General features: G+C 45.0%; 1 protein-coding gene across 1 annotated transcript in view; it reads left to right on the forward strand.

Annotated features, from left to right (window-relative positions):
- TSPAN32 (tetraspanin 32) overlaps nucleotides 1–22529 on the forward strand; it is a 29174-nt gene extending 6645 nt beyond the window's left edge. The window contains exons 4-8 of the mRNA XM_017806612.1: nucleotides 3294–3368; nucleotides 16299–16385; nucleotides 17848–17940; nucleotides 20064–20147; nucleotides 22372–22529. Of these exons, the coding sequence (XP_017662101.1) occupies nucleotides 3294–3368; nucleotides 16299–16385; nucleotides 17848–17940; nucleotides 20064–20147; nucleotides 22372–22467 (435 nt within the window). The 3' untranslated portion in view covers nucleotides 22468–22529. The remainder of the gene's footprint in view (nucleotides 1–3293; nucleotides 3369–16298; nucleotides 16386–17847; nucleotides 17941–20063; nucleotides 20148–22371) is intronic.
- The last annotated feature ends 259 nt before the right edge of the window (nucleotides 22530–22788 follow it).

Consider the following 22788-nt stretch of genomic DNA (forward strand, 5'->3'; position numbering starts at 1 on the left):
AAAAAGCCTCAGTGAATGCCCAGTGTAACCCAGTTTTTCATCAAGTGATGTGCCAGTGGGGTCAGCACACAGCACAGGCTGTTTGCTTTACTGTACCCAGGTGTATCATTGTAGGTAAGTGTGTAGAGGGTCCTTAGTATCACTGCAGTGCACTTCACCATCTTCCTTTCACAGTTCATCTGCCTCCTGTGCTCTCCCTCATGGTGCAACACTCCTGAATGAGACATCTGCATGCTCAGCTGGTGCTGAGGACAGATTCCTCTTTCGGGCTGAGATCACTGACTCCTGTTTGCTGTGTCGAAAGGCAGAAGCACTGTGTGCTTTTAGACGAACTGGGTCAGGGAGGGAGGGACAAAACCTGATGGATGCAATCTGAAATTAGCTCCCCCTTTCCTGCCCCTGGCCTATGCAGTCTGGCAGGGAGCTGGCCCTTGCAATGGCCACAGCAGTGCCAAAAAGCAGCTAGAGATGAGCAGGGCAGAGGTCAGCTCCTTCCCTGAGAGTGTGGGAGTTTGGCAGAGCTACCGAACCCAGTCTGAGCTAAAGGATCCCTCCCTCATCCGAAGCAGACCCCCTTAGCCAAAGGGGAAGCACCAGAAAGGTGAATTAAAAGAAACACCAGCCAACTGACAGGATGCTGTTTCAGTGGATTCTGCCAAGTCTGTCAAAGATAAATTGTTCCTTGCAGCAAGGATGGAAACAAGGTCATTCATAAAAGAGTAATGGATGTCTGGCTGGTGACAGCCCTCCACGGGGCTGATGTGACTGCCTCGCGCAAAGGGAGCAGGCAGCAGCCTGTGGCTGTCTCCAAGGAGCTCCAAGGGTCTGGGAGACGGTGAACCAGCTTCGACCCTTCCACATTTAGTATGCAAACTGCACGTTGCCTTTTTCTTTGTTCCTCCAAATGTCTTCTAATGTAATTAGAAAGTTGTTCTTCCAAAAGCCTTTTGGCTGGGAAGGGAAAAAGCAGGCTATAATTCATTTATAAGATGTTCTTGGAGCCATGTAATTGCTGCGCACCGGCTGGATGGAGGGGGAGCTTCCCAAGGGGCCACGTCTTGGTATTCCCAGAGAAACTAGACAGAAATAAAGGGAGAGCTGACGCTGAACGTGAAGGACTGAAGTGTGGGGTGGAGCTGAGGAAGGGAGGATGAGAAGGAGGATTTTAATCTGATGGAGGTTCCGGCCCCAGAGATATGTCGTAAGTGCTGGAGCTGGGGGGGAGGAAGGGAGAGCACGGGGGAAGAAATTTGGGTGGTGTCACTGCCACGCTGTTGTTTGCACTCACTGGGTACATGGTGGGTCCTCTCAATTATAACCTCAATGGAACAATGTGCAGAAGAGCGCTTACATTGCGATCAATGTTGATTTTTCTAGTCTGACTTAATTTTTTAAAATTATTTTCTTGTTTTTGAACTTTTTCTGGTTAAAACGATTTTGGTTAAAATGATGACTTTGTTACTCTGTTTGGTGGGGGAGTTGTTGAAGGAAGTACAAAATGCAGGGTCTGGTCCTAGTGAGGAGCAACCTGAAATGCCTGTGTAACCTCACCTCCTCCCTCCAGTTTGTGCTGTACTTGCAAGGGTTGAACCCCCCACTCCAGCTGGGTTTTAGTCTGTTACATCTTGCCCTGTGAGCTCTTCCACATCCTCACTACTTGTATGCCCCTTGTCATGTCAGCATTTGATCAAACTTTTCCTCCTATTTCCTTTAGGGTCTTCTGTAATCTCATTTCAGCTCCTAGCAAGGCAACGAGTGATCTCATCAGCTATATGTCCAGGCAGCTGCCAAAATAATAAAAGAAAGGAGTGACTGGACATACATAATTTAAGATTTTTCGTAAGAGCTGTAACACGGTTTTTTACCAGTGCCTGATGTAGAGCCTGAAACAAGGTGGCCCCCAAAAAGTGGTGAAATGCCAGTGGCAGTCTTGTTCCAGGAGCAAAGCCACTGGACAGGGCAGAGGAACACAGCAGATGGACAAGAACCAGCAAAAGGCAGTTTATTGGCATGTTCACTTTCATGTCCAGGATTTGAAGTAACACATTTTCTTTTCCTGCTGCATATGCATGAGTTTGGTTTTTTTTTTTCTAAGCAAATTTTTATTAGTGAAGAAGAATTGGTAGAAGCAATGCTTTTCTTCCTCTCCTTAAACTTGAATTTGGTAAAACTTCATGCAAGATGTAATCTTTTTCAAGTTAATTCAGCTATATCATACAATGAAAACAGTCATAGAAAAAAATTACAAACAAAATAAGGTGCAGTGAGCTGGGTAATTTTCCCCTCCTACATACTGTTGTGTTGGAAGAGACACAATTTCGCAGAAAAACTTGTAAGGGCATTAATTTTCCACTGGTACTTATTCACTATCTTTTGTCATTCCAAGACTAAGCTGTGGATTCATATTTGATGAGCCCATTTAGCCTTCAAATGCTTCACAGGCACTTTTTTCCTTCCCTTTTTTATTTTTTTTTTATGTGAACAAGATCCTTTGGTCCAGCTGTCACAGCAGGCAAGTGCTGTTTACATCAGGTTTGGATTCTTTTTTGTCCATATTTATTCAAATAAAGAGACAAAGCATGTAACTTCCAGCTCTGCAAGCCTAGGGAAGAAGGCAAAAGTCAAGTCACCTCCTGCATTGTTGCCATTTTTGTTTAGACACGTCAGGGTCAGTTGCTGGCCTTGATTATATTTCTGTCATCCTGTTGTCTAACTAGGGTGGTGCTGATTTAAAGAGGGAGGCTTGACCATGCAGCTGCCACCTTGCTCACTGAGTAAAGTCCAGCTCCTCTTCCAGAGCAGGTTGCTCTCTATGCTGGTTACTCACTTCTTTATGGACTATTTGTGTGGGGTTTCCCCTCTTTGAAGCCAATAGCCAAGTTTTAAATGCAGGGGATTGAATTCCACGAGTAAGGAGATGCTATTCTGAGGCACAGTCCTCCTGCAGAACAGGAGCATACTGAAAATACGATGTTTTTATCCCCCCTTTTTCTTTTTCCAAGGGGAATTTGGGCAGAATAGATTAACTGCTCCACAGGAAGCTGCCTGCATTTTTGGTCAACCTCTTCAAGTTGCCATGGTGTAATTAGAGGACTTCTGATGGAGAATCACATTATTGTCCATCTAATTTCTTTTAAGTAACCAGCATTATGAGGGATATTAAAAGAAGGTGATGTTTAAACTTTAATGAAACTTGCTCAAACAAGCATATTAAATATGTCCTCATGGTGTTTGCTAATGGATATTTTTCTCCCCATACTGTAGCTGATGGTATTTTTCCTCTTTATCCTCAGGGATTTTTCTGTTTTGCTCTGGCCTTCTGCGGATTGATCCCAGCTGCCTGCTGGAGATACACACACAGCATGGAGGTAAGGGTTGGCTGCTAGGAAATACCACCAGCATCTCATCAGAGATTTTTTTTGTAGCAACTATGTCTCCCATAAAAGGGACAGCTGGTAGTAATTAAGCCATCCATGCCGAGGTCTATCAGATCCAGGCTCTGTCTTATCTGTCCTTTACAAGAACAGGGCCGCTTTCATGAGCTGCCTCTTCAATGGGATCATCTGAAGGGAGAAGCCATGGAAACCCTCACACGTGGCAAGCTCTTTGTCCTGAAGGCAAAACAAAATGCAAGTCTCATTTTAAATAGCTTTTGGTTTGTTTTGGTTTGTTTTTTGTTTTGGTTTTTTTTGCGAGGGATGTTTGTTTTGTTTTGTTTTAAATGAGATGCTTGACTTCAGAAAAGTCATTTCCAGCTGGTTCTAATTCCTGTAAATGTCAGTTGGGAGCCTCTATTCAAAGGCAATGGCAGGTTGTGGTAGTTCAGGTTGTCTCTGGCAATGGCCAGGAGAAACATCCAGGAGATGTGTTTATTAACTGGCAGCAGTGGTACAGGAAAAACAATAGAGTGAAAAATGGTGTTTTGGGTCGCTATCATGCTGGACCAGAAAGAGAAGGTTGGAGGAGATTGAATTTGGAAGAAAGCTGGGGTTTGAATTGTTAACCCAGAGCTTGCTGGTGCTGTGGTAGATGGATGGTGTGGGAGATGCAAGGTGCTAGGGAAGTTGAGTCGAGGCATGCAGAGTTGCTGAAGTGCATCACAGTGGGTAACCATAACCTGGGGCTGGGATGCCCCTGAGGCCAGGGTATTTGGCTGCTGGGGAAAGCAGAAATTGACCTTCGTATTTAGGACCCTAAAGAATTTTATACTTTTTTTAACCTTTTCCTAATCTAATTTGCTTTTTGCATATTTATTCCTCTTCCCATTCAGAGGGATTGTTGCTATTAGGTCTTTGTGAATTCCTCTTTTTGCATCCCTACATTCAAAAAATATAAATTTTAAGACACTCGGGAGTGCAAAAAAATCATGACATCTTTCTTTTGAAAGCAGAACACTGATATTTTAGGCAAGAACCTAAATTATCTGACAGTAACTCAGATAAGTGTTTGGGGCTTTGATCGATGTTTCATGCAGTGGGTCAGTCCCTGTCTCCATTTTGCTCCTCTCCAGTCCCAGTCCCATGCCATGACCTGCAATGTCTCAGGCCCAGTGAGGATGTGAGTGATGTGAAACATCATCCCAGTGGATTAGGGATTGATGCTGCCAGCTTATCTTTTTAGGATTACAGATATTGTGATCAAAGAGCAGTGTATCAGAAGGCTGGCTGTGAGCCTTCCTTCTGTGATGGAGGAGCACAACTCCTTCAATATCCTGGAGACTCAATCCATACTAGGACTGTTGTGATTGATTTTCCTGAGGACAAGGAGCCCTGTCCCATAACGGTTCACTGTGCTGTGCATAAATTAAAATCCAGTTGTTCTGAAAGCAGAAGTCAAGGTTAAGGTGAGGGGTAAGGTCCTGGTTCTCTAGAAAGTTTGTCCAGAGCTGACCGGTGGCCACAGGAGTTGAAAATCCTTCGAAATGTGCAGATGGCTGTGCTGGATCAGACTAAAGTTGTTGGCCGAGGTAGGTTGTTGGCCAACCTGCTGTTGGCCAAGGTAGCAGCATGAAAACCCAGCAAGCACAAAGCAGTGCTTTTTCAGATGACAACAGCTTGTGGCTCAGGTGCCTGCTAGTGGCACCTGCTGGTGCCTCTGCCTTTAATGTTCTCAGTGGACTTTTCCTCTGTGAATTTGTCCAACTGCTTTGGAAACATTAGGGTGAGTGCTGATGGCACAACAGCATCTTTTATCTGTGTGCTTAACTGGCTGAAGCAGGTTCAATCAGAGCTGAGACATCCGTGAAAAAGCCTCTGTGGTTTTTTTCTCATTATTTCAGGCAAAACTATCAAAATTTATTACATTCAAACTAACAATTTAATATGGAAATAATTTTGTTTTCATGACCAACATGGAAGGGACGCCTCGAGCACACTTTCTTCCTTCTTCTGCAGAAGGTAAATGATAGATTAATGCAAAAGCTGTGCCAGTAAAGGAGAAATGGCACCAGAAACTGTGTCTGGTTGGTCTTGTGAAATTGCGTTATCCAAATAGACTATTTAGTTATACTTTAATCCAAATAGGGAGAGTAGGGCATAAAAAGTCTGGAAGAAAAAGCTGTATACTGGGTTAATACAGGGATGTGCCATTCAAAAAATATTTTGCACGAAATATTTAAAGGAGAATTACTTTGTATATCTTTTAATCACTACATCTGTTTTTACTTCAAATTATTTTTAGGGGTTTCTTTGCTCTGAGTGCCCTGCCCACAAATGCACCCATGGTTATGGTTAGCTTTAGTAATTGGTTGGGTTTCTGTAAGCAAAACAGCAAAGCAGCTTCCACTAGGCAAAATGAAGGGTTTTTGTAAAAGGTTTACTTTCTGGCTAAAGAAAACCAGCACTGCTTCTAACAACAGAAAAAATAAAATACTGTTAGAGACCGTCTTGGGTTTCTCTGCTTCCTAAAATGTAAAGAGAAGCAGGGAATATAAATGAGGGAAGACTTAATTAGAAGTGTCACTTGCAAAACATATGGAAATTTAGTTTCGATTGAAAAGTAACCCGTCTCACTAGAGAGAGAAATGCAGGTGACAGAGGGATATGCAGATGTGACTGTCCCTCCAGGACAGAAAGACAGGTAGTGCAGTGGCACAGAAAATTGAATGAAGCTGGGGGAAACTCCTGAAGTCTCATTATAGAGCTGTTTATTTGTCTGACTTTCTCAAAATAAAGAACCAAATTAAAGCAGGTGTCCTCTGCTGCCTACTGCATGTCAGTGCTCTCAGAAATAGTTAATTGTGGTAATCTGGGGGGGAAAAATCAAACTCAACCAAGCTGGTGGGTGTCTTGTAAGACTGATGGGATGTAGACAGCTATCAAGTAAGGAACAGAATTGAGGGATGTAAAACTAAATATGGATGAATATGCCCATTACATGTGCCTGAATCACTGACCCTGAGAGCACCAGGGGGTTACTGCCCCCCATTCATATCTAAAACAAAAATTTGAATTTTTTCCATGCAAAATACATTGACTTTCCAGTGAATAACCAGACAGAAAATTAGCCTGTTCAGTTTGGAAATGCCAGCTGGGAGCTGTTGGTGGTAGATCCCATCCTCTTCTTCCCCATGGGCAAGGTGACAAACACAGGCAGCACTGAAAGAAGAGCCCTCCTTTCCCCCTGCAAGCTGGGGGATGGGAGGTCTCCCCTACAATCCATGGCATATGCTTCAGTGGTTTACTCCTTTTGATGGGAAAAAAAAGAGAGGAAAAAAGAAAATCTACATTTTCTTTGTAAAGCAGACCCCTCTTATAGAAAATAATCTGAAACATAAAATCCCAATATTGAAAAATAATTTTGATGGTTATTATCAAGAGAAAATAGATAGAAACATTGCTTGAACATGATGAAAGTGAGATGCCCTTTCTGCCTGTGTGGCTCTTTCAGAGCCCTGTTTACAGTACTTACAGAGAAGCTGGACAGGGAAAAAGGAAAAGTTATTTGTAAATATTTGATATTCTCAGACCTGGCACTGTAAACAAAATGTGAGTCTTTTAATTTCCCATTCTTTTCTGCTTTTGCGACCTTCTGTAGCTTCTGAACATATTCTTTCATACAGATGCCAAATGTTTTAATTTCAAGTTATCTGTGTTCGGATAGACTCGATGTCACTATAACCCTTATTCTTGAAATAATGTATGCCAGGCATGCAGCAGTCATGAACCTGAGGTTTATCATGCTTTATCCTAAAAGGCTGCATTGCAATTGTTCTTCCTCTCAGTAGGAGATCTAGGCAGGAAAGTGTTGCAAACCTGCCTGAGGAAGGACAGTGATGGTGCAATCAAAGCAAACTAGAGATCAATGTACATGGGAGGGCAGGGAGAATGACCTCTATGCAAGTGTCTTTGACGGAATAGCTGTGGTAACCACAGAAATTATGAGGTTTTCAGATGGTTTTCAGCCACATTAGGAAGTCCTGGTTCCTGAAGCTGAAGAGCTGAGTCTTGTTTTCCAAAGTTATTTTTATGGCAGTTCCTTTCCCACAAACCGCTGTCTAAGTGAGGTCTTTCAGTCATTCACAGTGTGGCTGAAAGCAGCTAGGACCTAGGATGCAGAGAGGGACATAGGAGAGACATGCCACATCTGGCACAGCTGGTGGGGAGGGCTGCTGCTTCCTCCTCCCCAGCTTCGCTTTTCTCCTCGCCCATTAACTGCTGCTTTACAAACATGTCTGCAGAGGCTGGAGCAAAGATGTACTTGCAGCTGCCATATAGAAGACTTGGTACCCTTACTAACCAACACAAAAATAGAATCACAGAATCATTAAGGTTGGAAAAGGCCTCCAAGATCATTGAGTCCAACCTTTGACCAATCAACTAGAGGCTCTAAGTGCCACGTCCAGTCATTTCTTGAACACCTTGAGGGACAGTGACTCCACCACCTTCCTGGGCAGCCTGTTCAAATGCCTGACCACCATTTCAATGAAGAAATTCTTCCTCACGTCTAGCCTGAACCTTCCCTGGAACACCTTGAGATTATGTCCTCTTGTCCTGTCACTAGTTGCCTGAGAGAAGAGACCGATGATCCCCACCTGGCTACAACCTCCTTTCAGGTAGTTGTAGAGAGTGATAAGGTTGCCTCTGAGCCTCCTTTTCTGCAGGCTAAACAATCCCAGCTCCCTCAGCTGCTCCTCACTGGACTTACTCTCCAGACCCTTCACCAGCTTCTTTGCCCTTCTCTGGATTCGCTCCAGCACCTCAATGTCTTTCTTGTAGTGAGGGGCCCAGAACTGGATACAGGACTCGAGGCGTGGCCTCACCAATGCCATGTACAAAGAGGCAATCACTTCCCTTGTTCCAGTGGCCACACTATTTTTGATACAGGGCAGGATGCCATTTACCTTCTTGTCCACATGGGCACACTGCTCGCTCATGTTCAGCTCTCAACCAGCACCCCCAGGTCTTTTTTCCCCTGGGGTTCCTTCCAACCACTATTCCCCAAGCCTATAGCGTGCTTCATGTGGTTGTTGACCTCACTTGACCAAAGTGCAGGAACCAGCACATTGCCTTGTTGAACCTGAGGTTTGGGGTTTTGTTCTGGGCCCCACTGTGAAAGAGGCCAGAGGAGTTTTTATGCCATGTCATCTTCTGCTGTTCCCGTTCCCTGCAGCAGCTGAACCATCCTTCCAGCAGCCTTGCGGTTCCAGCAGCTTTGCAGTGCCAGCCCTGTAAGCCAGACAGGATGACAGGGTGGGTCGGTGACAGTAAAGTCACTGTAACATGCAAGAAGTTTTGCAACAAGAATGAGTGTTTTAATTACAGAGATTTGTTCACAGGTAAAAGCGTAAAACGGATTAAATTATGACTTCCCAACTCAGGGGAAATTTTGAACCTGGTGCAATTAGTTGCCCATATTCCTGGCAGAGGGCCTGATTCCCCATGTCCCTTGAATGAAGAGGTTGCTTGGATTTGCACTGACTGCGATGATATGGTGATCTCTTAGTTATCAAGTGGTTTCTCATGTTTCTGGGTGATTTCAAAAGCCTGTGGCTTTTGGCTCCATGTGAGTGGGAAGACATTAGCCCCTCTGTGTTGCACTGCTTGTACTCAGAGAATAAACGTAAGGATTTAGCTTTTTATGGGCAGGGAACATAAGCCATCCATATACACCCTTATTTTCCTGCAGTGTTGCTCTGCTTCCTCCAAAGGAACCTGTTTACTCTCCCCTCCTGGGTCTGGGAAGTGGAAACAGAGTCTTCTATGCTTTGTTAGAAAGCAAAGTGGTACCTTTTAGGATGGTGATTTTCTAACAGGCCCCGGGATGTGCAGCTGGAATTAACAGTTGCAGCTGTTAAATAACAAACATTGCCACACCGGGGGCTCGCTCTTGAACAGAGCAGCTTCCCTTGTCCCTTTCCTGCATGTGGGACCAGTGCTGGTCTTTCTGTCTCTGTCCCAGCCAGTACTTTTGCAAAGCCATACACAGCATTTGCCTGGGTCTCCAAGAGGCAAATACTCTCTTTTCATGCAAAAAATCAGCACATGCATTTCTTATTTCTGCAGGTATGCAAGGAATGACCGAGAACTTCCCAGTTAATTTCTTAAGTGGGGCTGTAGAGGTCCTTCTAGCAGCAAACCAAGTCTGCAGGTTTTCCAGGGTGTGTTTGTGCCTATCATCGCTGCCTCTGGTGTATGTTGGGGTGAAGTCTTGCAGGGCCTGGTCTATCTCATCTGTGGACAATAATTAAATGCAGGCTGAAGTCCTAGAGATTTTAATGAGACTTAAACACAAGCTGAAGTTGTGTTCATGTGCTTTCTGAAACCAGACCTGAAGCATACAGATAGTTTCCTTTTGGTTTTTGGTTCAGTGGGGCTGGATCAGGATTGTAGCCGCTCACAGGGGTCTTTCAAGAGCACTTACAAAAATTAGCGGTTTGGCTGTGAGAACACTGAATAATCTGATGTGCTCCTTGCTCTTGCTGTTTATCTGCCAGGCACAATCACTTTAAGGTAAGGACCAAGCTTTTCCCATTCTCTGAACTCCATGGGAAAAACAAAAGAGGAGGGAAACCCCTCCCTCTTCCTTAACGTTTTAAAATATTTTGACTCTTTCCCAGTGTTTATGTTCTCATCACACAGTAATGGCCCACTCCCCCCACCGAGACACTGTTCTCCTTTGTCTGAGCCTCCACACAAGCATTTGCACTCATGGGTTCTGTAATTTATTGCTGCCCTGATGCTGAACCCACACGGCCCCATTTCTGCCGCTTTCCGTGGCAGAGCTTAGCTGGAGCTCCCGCCCACAGCAGCACCAGCCGTGGTACCTGAGGCTGCTTGGATAGTTGCCATCCCACCTTCATGCACCTGTGGGATGCTCACCGCAGCAGGACAGGCACCACCAGCTCAGAGGGCTAACAGGGCTGCCCTGGAGCTGGCTCTGTTGCTGATACAACCTAAAAACCTAATTAAAAAAACCAAGGAGACTTTGATACACTGGGGCTGGTGACACGCACAAGGAGTGCAGGCCCAGATCTAAAGGATTTAGGGGAAAAAAATGTGTTGATGTTGATTAGCTGCCCATCCAGGTTTTCTGTGCTTCCTTATTGGTGCTCTGCCACAGGCACAGAGCAATGCTCCTGGCTGCATCCAGAGTAGCACAGAGGTGGCCTTGGCGGTTTATGGCTTAGTTGGGCATGAGGCTCTGATGTCCCCCTGCCCACTGGCCAAAAGGGGTTGTATAGCACCCATACGGTTAGAATTTTCCTGTTCTTTTTGGGATGTAGAGATAGGAAATGAGGAGGAGGTGAGCAGGGTAACAGCTCAGCACTTTCGCATGTTTTAAGTGTTTTGTGCAAGGACCTGATGGAAGCACTGGGACTGGAGAGAAGTAGCTTTGTAAGGCTTTGCTTTTCCTGAGTTTTTTGTTCACAATGGTTTTTGGTCTCTCTTCTTCTGTGTATTTCCTCAGTGATTGTCCAAAGGATGGTCAGGGTTTGCCTGATCCTCTGGCAATACCAGAAGGTGGGTGGGAGTGCATATGTCTTTCCCCCCCCCCATATGTGTGTAGATAGATATAAAATCTGTATCTATATACAGATATAGGGGCCCTCAAAGGCTCCTCTGGTTTGCAGTGCTGGCCGGATTTCTGCATCTGGGAATGACTGGCTGGAAGAAGGCTGGAGAGGAGGGGAGCTAATAAGCAATAAAGGAAATAAAAACTTGCAGCAAGCTGTAATGACAGTGTGTAGACAGGCAATGAGGGCTTGGTTGAGCATGGATGGGGGAGCTCGTCTTACCATGTGCTCGATCCATGTGATGGGAGTTGCTCTGTAATCTGGCTAAAGAACCCAGCCTGGCTTTCTCTCCTCTGTTTCATTGAAGTTGCAGCATTGCTTTGCCCAAACCCAAGCTGTTGTATCTGCCTCCCCCCTGTTTCTGACACGCTGTGAACACGTGCAGTTCTGCACACCAGGGAGGAAAGGAAAGGCAGAGACAACAAAATGCAGAAGTGTTTTTCTTACTGGAACAAGGAAGAATTTTGAGTGAGTTAACCACTTTATTCCAGTTTCACGTCTTAACTGACTAACTTGCAGTTCATAGCTAAGTGGAGGAGTCTGTGGCAGCCACCACTAAAGGAACACTTCTGAGTGATGCCAGTGAGTACATCCTTGTTGGTGGTGCTGAAAGAACACGAAGTGCTGAGGTTGCAGATTCTTCTGAGGCTGCACTGCGTGTGATTGGTTTGATACCTCAAAGGCACAAAGACCCACAGGAGCGGAGGATCCTCCTCCTTCTTCCTGTGCTTGTCTTCCTCCTCTGCTACATCATGAGTGTTCCTGTTTATCAGAGGGGAGGAAGGTGGGCTTGTCTTTGAGATAATTCTGACAGCTCCTTTTGCTATTATTGTTCTTGAGCTGCCTTCCTTCTCAGCCATGTCAGGACTGTTCCTGTTTATCAGAAGGGAGGAAGGTGGGCTTATCTTTGAGACAATCCTGAGATCTCCTTTCACTATATTCTCCTCGAGCTTCTGCTTTGTAGAGGGATTTTTGGCCAACAGCAATTGCAAAGATGGTTCACTGAGATTCAGGTCATTGTTCTTGGTACAAGTCTGCATTAGTTTCCATCAAAGCAACATTCTCAGGTTGCCTAGGCATGGGTATTCACTGGCAGCAGGATGGGGATTCATTAGCACCTTTGGCTTGCAAAGTCATTGAGAACTGAAGGTGGACCTTGTCTCATGTTTCTGTTCCAAATCCAGTTATAGGTAAAAATTATCCTTGATAAATAACCTAAGTCAAAAATGTCAGTTTTCCTCTTAAAGGAGGTAAGACTGAAGTTTGCTTTAGTTTTAAACAGACAAGGACAAGAACATTAATGGCTTAGAGTACATGTCTTCCTGCAATCATAAATTCTGCTTCTTGGGGGATAAAGGATTTAAAGGATGATAGACGATGTCAAAATTCCTTTTTCCTTTTACTTTAAGTGAAAAATGCTACTTATTGAGTCAGTTGGAGTCAGCTGCATCAATCTCAGTGGTGATTTTCCATTTGTTGTATCCAGCAACCCATCGATATCATCCCTAAATGAATATTTCATTAAGGAATGCAGACAGAAATGGGAGGCAGAGATTATTTAACTAATTTAGAGCTGGAACATTCACACAGCTTCTTCCAGGAAAAGAATTACTGTGAGGTGTGACCTCTATATCACTTAACCTGGAGATTTTTCTTAAGCCCAGCTGATGCTTTATCTTCAGCTCTTGGCGTTTCAGTGTTGCAGGTGCAGTCTCCTTCCAAGGGAGAGCTTGTCCAGCAGAACTCTTCCAGCAGTGGGTCACAGCATGTCACTAGGAACAGGAAAATCCGCTTGACCATAATGATACTTATGTGTGAGACAAGTGTAAGACCATTCAAAAGGAAGCCTAAATGGACTTTCTCTTCTCCAGCTGTATTGGTCCATTACATGCTAAGTACTGTTTAAGGGATGGGGCACAGCTGTTTGTCTTAAAGCATGTTATTAACAGTATCAGAGTAAGCACTCGAACTTAAAAGGCATCCTGTTGCTTAACCATGAGAAAAAGCATCCTGATTATTTTTACTATTCTTTTTTTGTCCAACACCTGGTGTAAGCTACAGAAAAAGAAAATTATCTTGAGGCAATGGACTCAAAGTTGCCCATCAATGGAGTGTGCGGTGGAATCTGTTGAGGACGGCAGTTGAGGATACAAAGCAGTGCTGCAGTCTAGATCTTCACTGTGTTGGGTCCTGGATCAAAGGAAAATATAGGGATGAACTTGCATCTGCTGGATGAATCAATGTTGCAAATAAGGATAGGTCATGAAACCACCTGGTGACTGTCTTACGCTTTCAGGTTTTATTTTTTACATCATCAGGCATGCTTGAGTTAGCACAACATTTTGGGCTGGATAGATGCTGCCATGCACTACCAGTGTTTCAGACCTTGGCTGCAGCTCTGAGTATAAACATAACCCCATCCTAGGCAGCAAAGTGCAATGTTTTGAACTTGTAAGTCTTCTCTTATTAAACCAGACCTCTCTATGCTGTTTTCTGCAGAGAAGGAAGCAGCCAATGATGAATACTGAGATTTAGTACTATACACCTACCTCTGAAATATTTACACAAGAAAACAAACCATTGCGTTGTATAAAAACAGCAGTTTTCCCCTCCAAAATCAAATGATCCTAGCAAAAATCAAAAAGATGATGTGGAGGAGCTACAAGCAATTTGCTCTTTAAAAAATGGGTTTATAATTTGATATTTCCTTACTAGGATCTGAATAGCAAATTCAGATAATCTCTGGATATAAATGCTAGATATAATTGCTAGATAAAAATGCTGAGAATGACTAATCAGCAAATTGTACTCTTAGGCTTGCCCAGACACACATTCTAAGAGGAAGTTATTGCTATTATATATTTTTCATTTAATCCCTTGTGTTTCAAGTTTTGGAGGCTGCTTGACAAAATGAAAATAAAAAAAAAAATTAGATAACTGAGAAGTCAGTTCACAAGTGAGCTCAGAAATGGTGCAATTGAAGTCTTTAGCAGTCATTATGTACTTGGAGATTACCATCATCATCACCATCACAGTAGTTGAACAGGCTGTGAAATGTTGACACTGCTTGTGGTTTCTTCCATTATTGTTTCCAACAATTGAATTAATTTTCTGCCATGATTTTATTATGGGCATCTTGTTCCTTCAGTTCTTTCCTATCCACTCTCATCCTTCAAACAGTCTCAGTCTCAACGTTTGACATCATTGTATGGTACTGAAATAATAAGGAAGGTGCAAACGTGCACCACTGTATTAGGCAGCACCTCTCCTGATCAAATTGATCCTCTCAGGGTTTCATGAAGCTGGCAGCAGCTCACCAGTTTAGCAGCTGCCACAGGCAGCAGCCAGCAGCTGTCAGCATCTGGGCAGAACTCCTGCCCTCCTCACAGGTTACTCAGTGCAGCGTGACCACCAGAGGGGCTGCTGAGGAGGACATCAGCCTCAGTTGGTTTCTGAGGTTTATTATCGGCACAAAGTACTAATGAACATTGAATTTGTTCTGGTGGCATGGTCAGAGCCTACTCCTACAGAGAGCCTGTGATGGTCTTTGTAGTTGAAACATCACTGGACAAAGTCTCATCTTACCTTGTTTTAAGTTGAATATAATTGTAAAGTCAGCAGCAAGACGCAGCCCAAAGCTCACTGTAGTGAATGCAACTTTTTTTGGCATTTTTCATGAGGTTTTGGGGAATGTGCCCAGCCAAGGCAGAGGACTTAAAACTACCTGTCAAACTTTTCCTGTCCCAGACTTCAAGAGACCTTTAGAAGCAGTTAAACTTCTGGATAGCTTTTAACCCTTGAACTCTTGCTTGAACCTAGAAACTAATTTGCTTGAACCCTTTTTTAACTTTTTTTTTTCTTTTAAGTCATCCAAATCTAGGTCTTTTGGAGGAAAGCTCAGCATCCTGAGTCTAATGATAAATATTAAAAGGCAGAAATTGCACATGCAGCATTGTTACTTTGCCAAAACCCATATGTATGTTATCACAGCACAAAATAGGTTTTATTCCTGAATCTCAGTCTGGAGTTGTGATATTCAAAAGGTAATAATCTCTTGGGTTAAGAAGCCAGCTGCTTTGTTCTTCCTTCCTCCACAAGAGGAGGTCAAAAGATTATTCTTTTTTCATTTTTCTTAATCCAATTCTTCAGTGGAAATGGACATTCTTTTTATTGAATCCATTTATCTAATTGCAGCTGCTGGAAAGCTATTTCATGGCCACAAGAAGTTAGAAAAGCTTGGATGTTTTCTTTTGTATTGGGTTTTAAGGTTTTCTCGGGGGAAGGTTGATGCATAAGTGTGCTAGAGATCTTGTCTTACTGCTGCACCCATCCCACTTGATGCGCTCTGATACACAGAGGGAACAAAATGAAGATCTTCCCTCCTTACCTGTGTGGAACAGCTCAGTGTCCCACATTTTTCTACAGAGGATATTTTCCTTGGCTCAGAAGTCTGAGGTGCAAAGCCTTACTGAGGGGTGGCTCTGTTCCTGGAGTGCCCATCCTTCCCCATGCAGCCACCTGCTATGCCTGTTTCACCCATTGATTTTCCCTCCTGAAAGCCAAGCACTGCCTGTAGGCCCACTCGGCTCAGTGTTCCTGAAGAAGCAAGGGAAAAGGAAAGGAAGAAATAAGGTTTTGACTGCAGGCAGTGAAAGCAATTGTCATATTTTTTTTTCCTTTGACACCCGAGCAGGAGTTGGCTGGGATCTGTCAAGCTGCAAGTTCTTACACGTTTGGTAAATATTTAGGGTCTGACTCACCACTGAATCACTCCTGTTATTTTTTTGGCTCTGTTCGGAAAAACTGGTCTGTCACTGGGATAACACCAGCCCCCTGAGGTCCTCTCGCCTTTGTATTTTAGCATCTCATGGTTTTGTGTGCCTGTCCTCACAGTCCCCACATCAGGACAGGGAGATGGCATCATCCTTGCCTGGCAGAGGAACTCAGAGGAACATTGGTCACAGGTACCTGAGTTCTTCTCTGACACTAAATCCAAAACTAGCCAAAAGCTCCATCAAACAGCTAGTGAGGCCCCAGCATGATGCTGAAGGGTCCGTGCATGGCAGGTCATACACCTGCAGTGCCACCAACTCTCTCATGGGACTTACCGTGTCCTAGCTCCCTTGGTGCATAGTGGGTCATACACCAGCTCCTGCTGCTGTGTGGGGGTCATTTAATAGCTACACTGCTTGTATTGCTATACCTGGGAGAGCTTCTGGGGGAATTCAAGAAGAGATGACTGTGATCAGTGTTTTGCATGTACAGATCTCTGCTTTCATTGCAGGTAGATGTGTATGATTTTGTGTACGAGGAGGTGAGGAGGAACACCTCCAGCTTCAGGAGGCACGAGCTGACTGCCATCCACAAAGCAGTAAGTTGTCTTTCGGCCACAGCAGAAAACCTTGCCCTAGGATATCTTCCCGATAGTTTCAGCAGGTTGGGACTGACACCTGTGTTTTGCCTTGTGGGTGCTGCAATGCCATTTTCCCTCAGGAACCAAGTCCTCCAGCGTGCTGTGGAGTCTGCTCCTCCCTTCCTATTCTTCCTTTCCCAGGTCTGACCAACCAAATTATCAACAGGAAGAAAGGGTCACCTATCAGAGCATCACTGTGGTGCAAGATCTACAAAACTTCCACACTGCAGCTGATACATGTATTGTCTGTCTCAGCCTGCCCTCTGCCCTGCTCCCTATCTGTGGTACAAAAATGTGGATGCATACCTGCTCAAGTAGAGAGGAGGGGCAGGAATCCCACATAGTCTAGCAGTAGTATTTGGAGCTGGTTATTTCTATTTACCACTGAGTATATGGCTGAGGAGTACTGGAGGCTACATGGCCTTTTACAGAGCTGGAAACTGATATCAAGCTCCCAAAAAACACTGCCTAGGATGCTGTTGGCACAGGAGACTTCTCTGTAGCTCAGTAGGTGGGCAGGGGTGGTTACCCAGAGCACAGGGAGGATGCTTGCCCTTGAAGCCAAAGGAGATGAGTGAGGATGTCCCCCATGGTGAGAAATTCATGAGTCCCTGCTGAGTACTGGAGATGCCGCCCCCCTTGCACAGCAGGGCCTGTTTGGGTAGTGAGTTCATGGTACGCAGCAAGTCTGGGTGGGAAGGTCAGCTCTGCTTGCCTGTTTCCAGACACCTCCCACGCAACTCCCTTTATCCTTCTGTGTTTTCTTAAATCATCATAACAAGTGCTTTCCAAAGCCACTTCTCATTGCGGTGATGGTGGTGGCCCTCAGAGCCATGACCAGGCATGGAGGTGCTTGCTCTCAGGGTTGTGGAGCAGCACGCCCAGAGTCTCACTTGACAAAGAGAACCAGGGAGAAACAGGCTTCACCAGTTGTTTATTTTAGATACTTTAATTGATGGAGAAACAGTCCTTCTCCTCCTGTTATTTTTTTCCTTCTGCCAGAGCTCCAAACTGGACAGTGCACCATGGCTACAGGAAACCAGCTCCACAGTGGGTGTTGCTGGAGTTCCCCCCAGCCCATAACAATCACTGGAAACATGACTGTGCCTCCCTGGGTTTTCCAGAGCAGCCACTGTGAGCATTGGTTATGACTGTGGAGAGAGGCCTTGGCCTCAGTCCCAGGCAGCAGTCCTGGAGGAGCATGAGCAAGTTTGGGGCCAAATCCACTCACCTCCTCTGAATTTAGCTGCAACTGTTGATTCCATACCTGCTTTGTTCCTTGCTGCCCTCGCTGGGTTGCCCTGCCTGGGGCAACAGGGAGGAAAAGTGGCCCATTGCTGACACCTCCTGATTGCTGCAGCAGCTGATGGCGAGGGGAGAGCCCCGGCAGGTGACCGGCAGACTTCTCCCTCTCTTCCAGTTCCTGTGCTGTGGGAAGCACTCTCCTTTTGGGGACACAAACAACGTTGAGCACCAGACATGCCCACCCGGCCAAGCACACAATGCAGGACAGGTAAGGTAAAAGTTTCTCCCACCCCACAGTGAGGTTGTGCCACTACTTGTTACCTGTCAAAACCTCTCTGGAGTTAGTGTTAATGAGAATTGTGGCTTTTTTGTGGTTTGGGATTGAAATGGGTTGAGGTTTGTTTTGTTGGGATTTTGCTGTATCAATAACAACACTGGATGCAGTACTGGAGTGCTGCTCCAGCTCTGGGGTCCCCAGCACAGGAAGGACATCAGCCTCTTGAGTCGAGTCCAGAGCAGGCCACTAAGATGATTAGAGGGATGAAACACCTCTCCTACAAGGAAAGGCTGAGAGAATTGTGTTTGTTCGGCCCTGGAAAAGAGGTGGCTTAGAGGTTGCCAAATTGTGGTAGGCTCTCTCTGAAGAGAGCCTACAAGAAGGATTGAGAGAGACTTTTTAGAAGAGCATGTAGTGATAGGACAAGAGGGAATGGCTTCAAACTGAGACTAGGTTTAGATTAAATATTAGGAAAAAATTGTTTACTGCGAGGGGTGATGAGGCACTGGAAAAGGTTGCTCAGAGAGACTGTGGATACCCTGTCCCTGGAGGTGTTCAAGGCTAGGCTAGATGAAGTTCTGAGAAACCTGGTCTAGTGAAAGGTGTTCCTGACCATAGCAGGAAGGTTGAAACTAGATGATCTTTAGTGTCCCTTCCAACCCAAACTACTCTATGATTGTACAATTCTGTGAATTAGGAGGAGGAGCCCCGGCAGGGCGAGTCATACACTCGCAGATGCAGTTTCCTTTGCAGTCCTAGAAAGCCTCCAAAATGCTTGTGTTTGCAGCCTGTCACTTCCCTCCAGCCTCCTCTTCATCTGCTGTGCACACAGATAGTGTGAGATATCATGGGCGTGTGTCTGAGCGCAAAAAACCTCTTTGGCTTTTCTATGTGACAGTAGTTTCTGAGGCTTAAAATGTGTTCTACTAACAGCCAATGTGGAATTTTATGTTATTCTTTTTTCCTGGAGCATTAAATAGTTAATAAAATGAGAAACTCATGAAGCAGGATGATGATATCCAGCAGTAGCTTCATCAAGCGCACTTCATTCGTCCTCTTTTGCAGTATCTCGGTGAGGCTGAAGGAGAAGCCACCAGTAATAGATTGTTCTGCACTGAAGCCACAATCTAGACTTCCTACTGTCTGAGTGAACCTATTTTACAATTATTTTTCTTCCGCTGGAGTAGCCAAATACTAGTAGCTGAAGTATCTAACGCCACCAGCATCAGTATATGCCGTCTCTAGGAAAAATAAAACCGTGTCGCTACAGCAATACAAACACATTGTTGTCAGATGAAGATGTCAAGCTCTAACAGGACACTGTGATGTGCAGGCACATCAGCCCACAGGGCAGTGTTTCAAAGCATTGCTTCTGGGAACGTCACATCTCCAGGCAGGGTCGATCTCAGCTCAAAGAGCAGGAAGGGAGAGCAGAACAAAGCTGGGCACCGTATGGGTGACTCCATCCCTCCCACCTAGTTGTTTGTGTTTCCCTTGCCTCAGAGCTGGGGAAGTGGGTGGGAGGATGTGCTTTGTAACACAGGAAACCACAGAGTTTGGTGGCTGCACTACTGGCTTTGGGCACTCTTACGTCACTCTGCAAATCGCTTCATCGAGGGCAGACTTTTGCATTTCTGAAATGGCTCTCTTGGCTAACACCTCCTGGATTTTTGTAGGGTCACTGGCATGCTTAAGACTAATGTATACTAATGCTTGCAGCACCTTGCAAAATTGAACTATTCATTAGTAACCTTGGGGGATGCATTTAGCATCATGGTGTGCTCTGCTTTTCCATCTTTCCATTTCCCTCTTTCCATTTTCCAGTCAATGAAAAGAAAAAAGCTTTTTCATGACCACACTTACACACACATCCTCCACAGTCCAAAATGCATCCCACCAAGAAAATCATAGGCATGTTGTAGTCATAGAAAATGTACCACAGGTGTTTGTCTTGCCAAGCTGCAGCAGCAGCAGTAGAAAAAGGGAGAGATTCCCAGCTGTGCAATGCTGTGCCCCTCTCTTGCCTCCCTGTCTGGGGTTGTGGCAAGTGGTGTTGGTCCGAAGTTACCCACCAAGCTGCTGATGTGCTGCAAGGGGTGTCTCTCTCTTCCCAGGACTGCCTGCAAGAGATCCAGGACTTTCTGAAGAAGCACATGGACTTCGTCTTCTCACTCCTGGGCATCACCATTGGCTTCACGGTAACACTGTCTGTCCTTTTGCATTTTGGTCCCTGAAAGGCAGGCCCCAGTGGAGAAAGATGTCCTAATTTAGCCCCCAAAAGCTAAGATTTTGGGTGATTCTGGAGACCAGCAGCAGAGAAACAAGAAGTTGTGGACTCCACTATGGAAATTAGGAAAGGGCCAGGACCTGTCTTGGCCAGGCTAATTGATGGAGTGGTTTTCCTGCAGGAATAGGCTTATTGCGCAGTTCTTCTGCCCAAATGAGGCACAACAGCTGGCACTGGGGAGCAGGATGCAGCAGCAGTTGCATTTCATCCACTCAGGCTTGCCTGTGTATCTTCACCTCCGAGCGAGAGGTCATGTCACCTGGCTTGGGGCTTGCAGACCAGGTAGGAAGCCAGCAGCAGTGGTAGAAAAGGAGATGCAGTGAAAGCTCCATATTTTAGGAAACTTGCTGCTTCCTAGCTCAGCCTGGGAAGTCGCTGGTGCAGCTAGAGCTGGAAGGTCCTGAAAGCTACTGAGCACCAGCAGTGGAGTTGGAGAGCTGTGCAGAAAGGGAAGGTCTCATTCTAATAATGACAGCTAACAAACCCAGTAAGGTTCATCTCAGGCAGTGAGTGGGTAAATCATGGGCTTGAAAGGAGCAGGCTGCAAAGGAAAGGAGCAGAGCATGTTGTCTGGGCTCCCAGGTTCTGTCTTTGAAGGAGAATCTTGCAGAGGAGGGGTTAAATAATCTTCAGAGGATGGCTTGTGTGTAAAGGATGTGCACTGAATTTGTGAGATATTATTTGGAGGAGGACAAATGAAAAATGAAATGCTGTAAGAGGAGCACGTCTTTCAGTGATGGGGGAGCTCAGTGGCTGCATGGAGGTTGTCTCTTTGGAGCTGGAGAGGGTCACTAATTAAAGACAGCCTGCTTATATGCCCACCCACTGCTTGGCAGAGGTGGATCACTGTAATTACCTCTACACAAGCACTCTGCACGTGTGGTGTTGCACAACAGAAAAGAGAATGTGCCAGGAGACTCATTTCTTCACCGCGAAGGGAGGTTTGGTCTGCTATGATATCTCCATGCTGATCCCCAGCTGGGATGACCTTTCCTGACTGAAAGTGTACTTGAAGATTGTTTTACATCTTGTGTCCACCTTGGCGCAATTATGGGTTAGAAGATTCCTGTCCATCTTAAAAAAACCCAGAGTAACAAACACTTTTTAATTTTATACTGCTAGCAGTAAATTAAGCAAACCATCAGGCATTGCTATGGAGCTATAAATATAAAGTCACGTGTGAATATTTGATGTCACTTTCCAATTTTTCTCAGCTATAGGGAAAATTTCACTGCAGCTATATTCAGATAAAAGCTGGAGCATTTTTGTTATATGTATCCTTTTTTCGCAGCTTGATGCCATAACCAGATAAGGCGGCTGTCTTTGAAGCTTGTGCTAGAGGAAACTTCACTGCACAGTTCACTATTGTGATGGCAGGATGCAAAGGAAGCATGTGAAGAGGGCTATAGCTGCTCTGATGTCACTGTCCCTCATCCAACAATGCACACATGTCCCCAGATCAAGCTGCAAGCAAAGGCACTTGAACATTAGGGCATACTTTAGGAAAGAGTATGTTGTTAAAGCCCTTGTTATCCTTCCCACAGAAGCCTTACCTTTGATATGTTGCCTGTGTAAATCCTGGTGTGTGATATATCAGGCAGAATATCACAATATAGAGGAAGTACGCTCTCCTCTGTATTCGTAACTACGCAGGTTTGTGAGGTGGGGTTTGGAGTTGGTTTAGGTGTTTGTTTGTTTGTTTTGTTAGTTTTTTACTCCAAACAATACATGGGTGGGGCTTTTTTCCCCCATGATATCTTTACAAAAGGCTATTATTATGAGAGAGACATGTTTGTTTGCAAAGAGGAATGTTTTGTGGCAGGAATTTGAAATATGAATTTCCTGGTTTCATCTTATTTCTTGGTATTTTTAGGGCTGGGTTTGAGCTGTGCTGTGCTAATTCCAATCAGATGTTTTAACTACATGTTGTCTTTTTTTTTTTTCTCCCATGTCAGAATTGGTGTTCACCACATCACTGAAAAACAGCTCTCTTAAGAAAAATGTGACACCCTGATACATAATTCAGAAGTGCCAAATGGCCAAATGCAACATCTATGATTGCTTATTTGCATAGATGGAGGATCATAATCAGTTATCCATTTAGTTGTATGCCTGTCTCATTTATTTCCTTTTAGGTTTATGGAATGATCCTAACTTCATTCCTCTGGTTCTCCATCCACTTCAGCAGCAATCTGGACCGGAAAGGCAAATACATCCTGCGAGAGAGGTAGAAACCCGATGCTTGGGCATCCCTACCAGGTAGAGCCAGCTCTTAACACAGGAAAACGTCTGAATTCACTCACAAAATCCCCTGGGGAGGTATTGCAGGGGTCAGATGGTGGGACATGTGTCACACGTTTCCCTTTCTTGCACTACTAGCTGTCCTGCATTTCCAAGCTGGTCAGAGGGGATGATGCTCTGAGGAGAAGTCTCACATCTTCGCCTCAAACAAACAAGGCACCTGGGCTCGGAGATGCAGATTCCCTTACCGGGAGATGTACGGGCCATAGCTCCACAAGTAGGATACGAAGAGACCCCTAGGACAAAAATGG

The sequence above is a fragment of the Lepidothrix coronata genome, unplaced genomic scaffold, assembly GCF_001604755.1.
Source record: "Lepidothrix coronata isolate B3197 unplaced genomic scaffold, Lepidothrix_coronata-1.0 Scaffold1, whole genome shotgun sequence".
Lineage (NCBI taxonomy): Eukaryota > Metazoa > Chordata > Aves > Passeriformes > Pipridae > Lepidothrix > Lepidothrix coronata.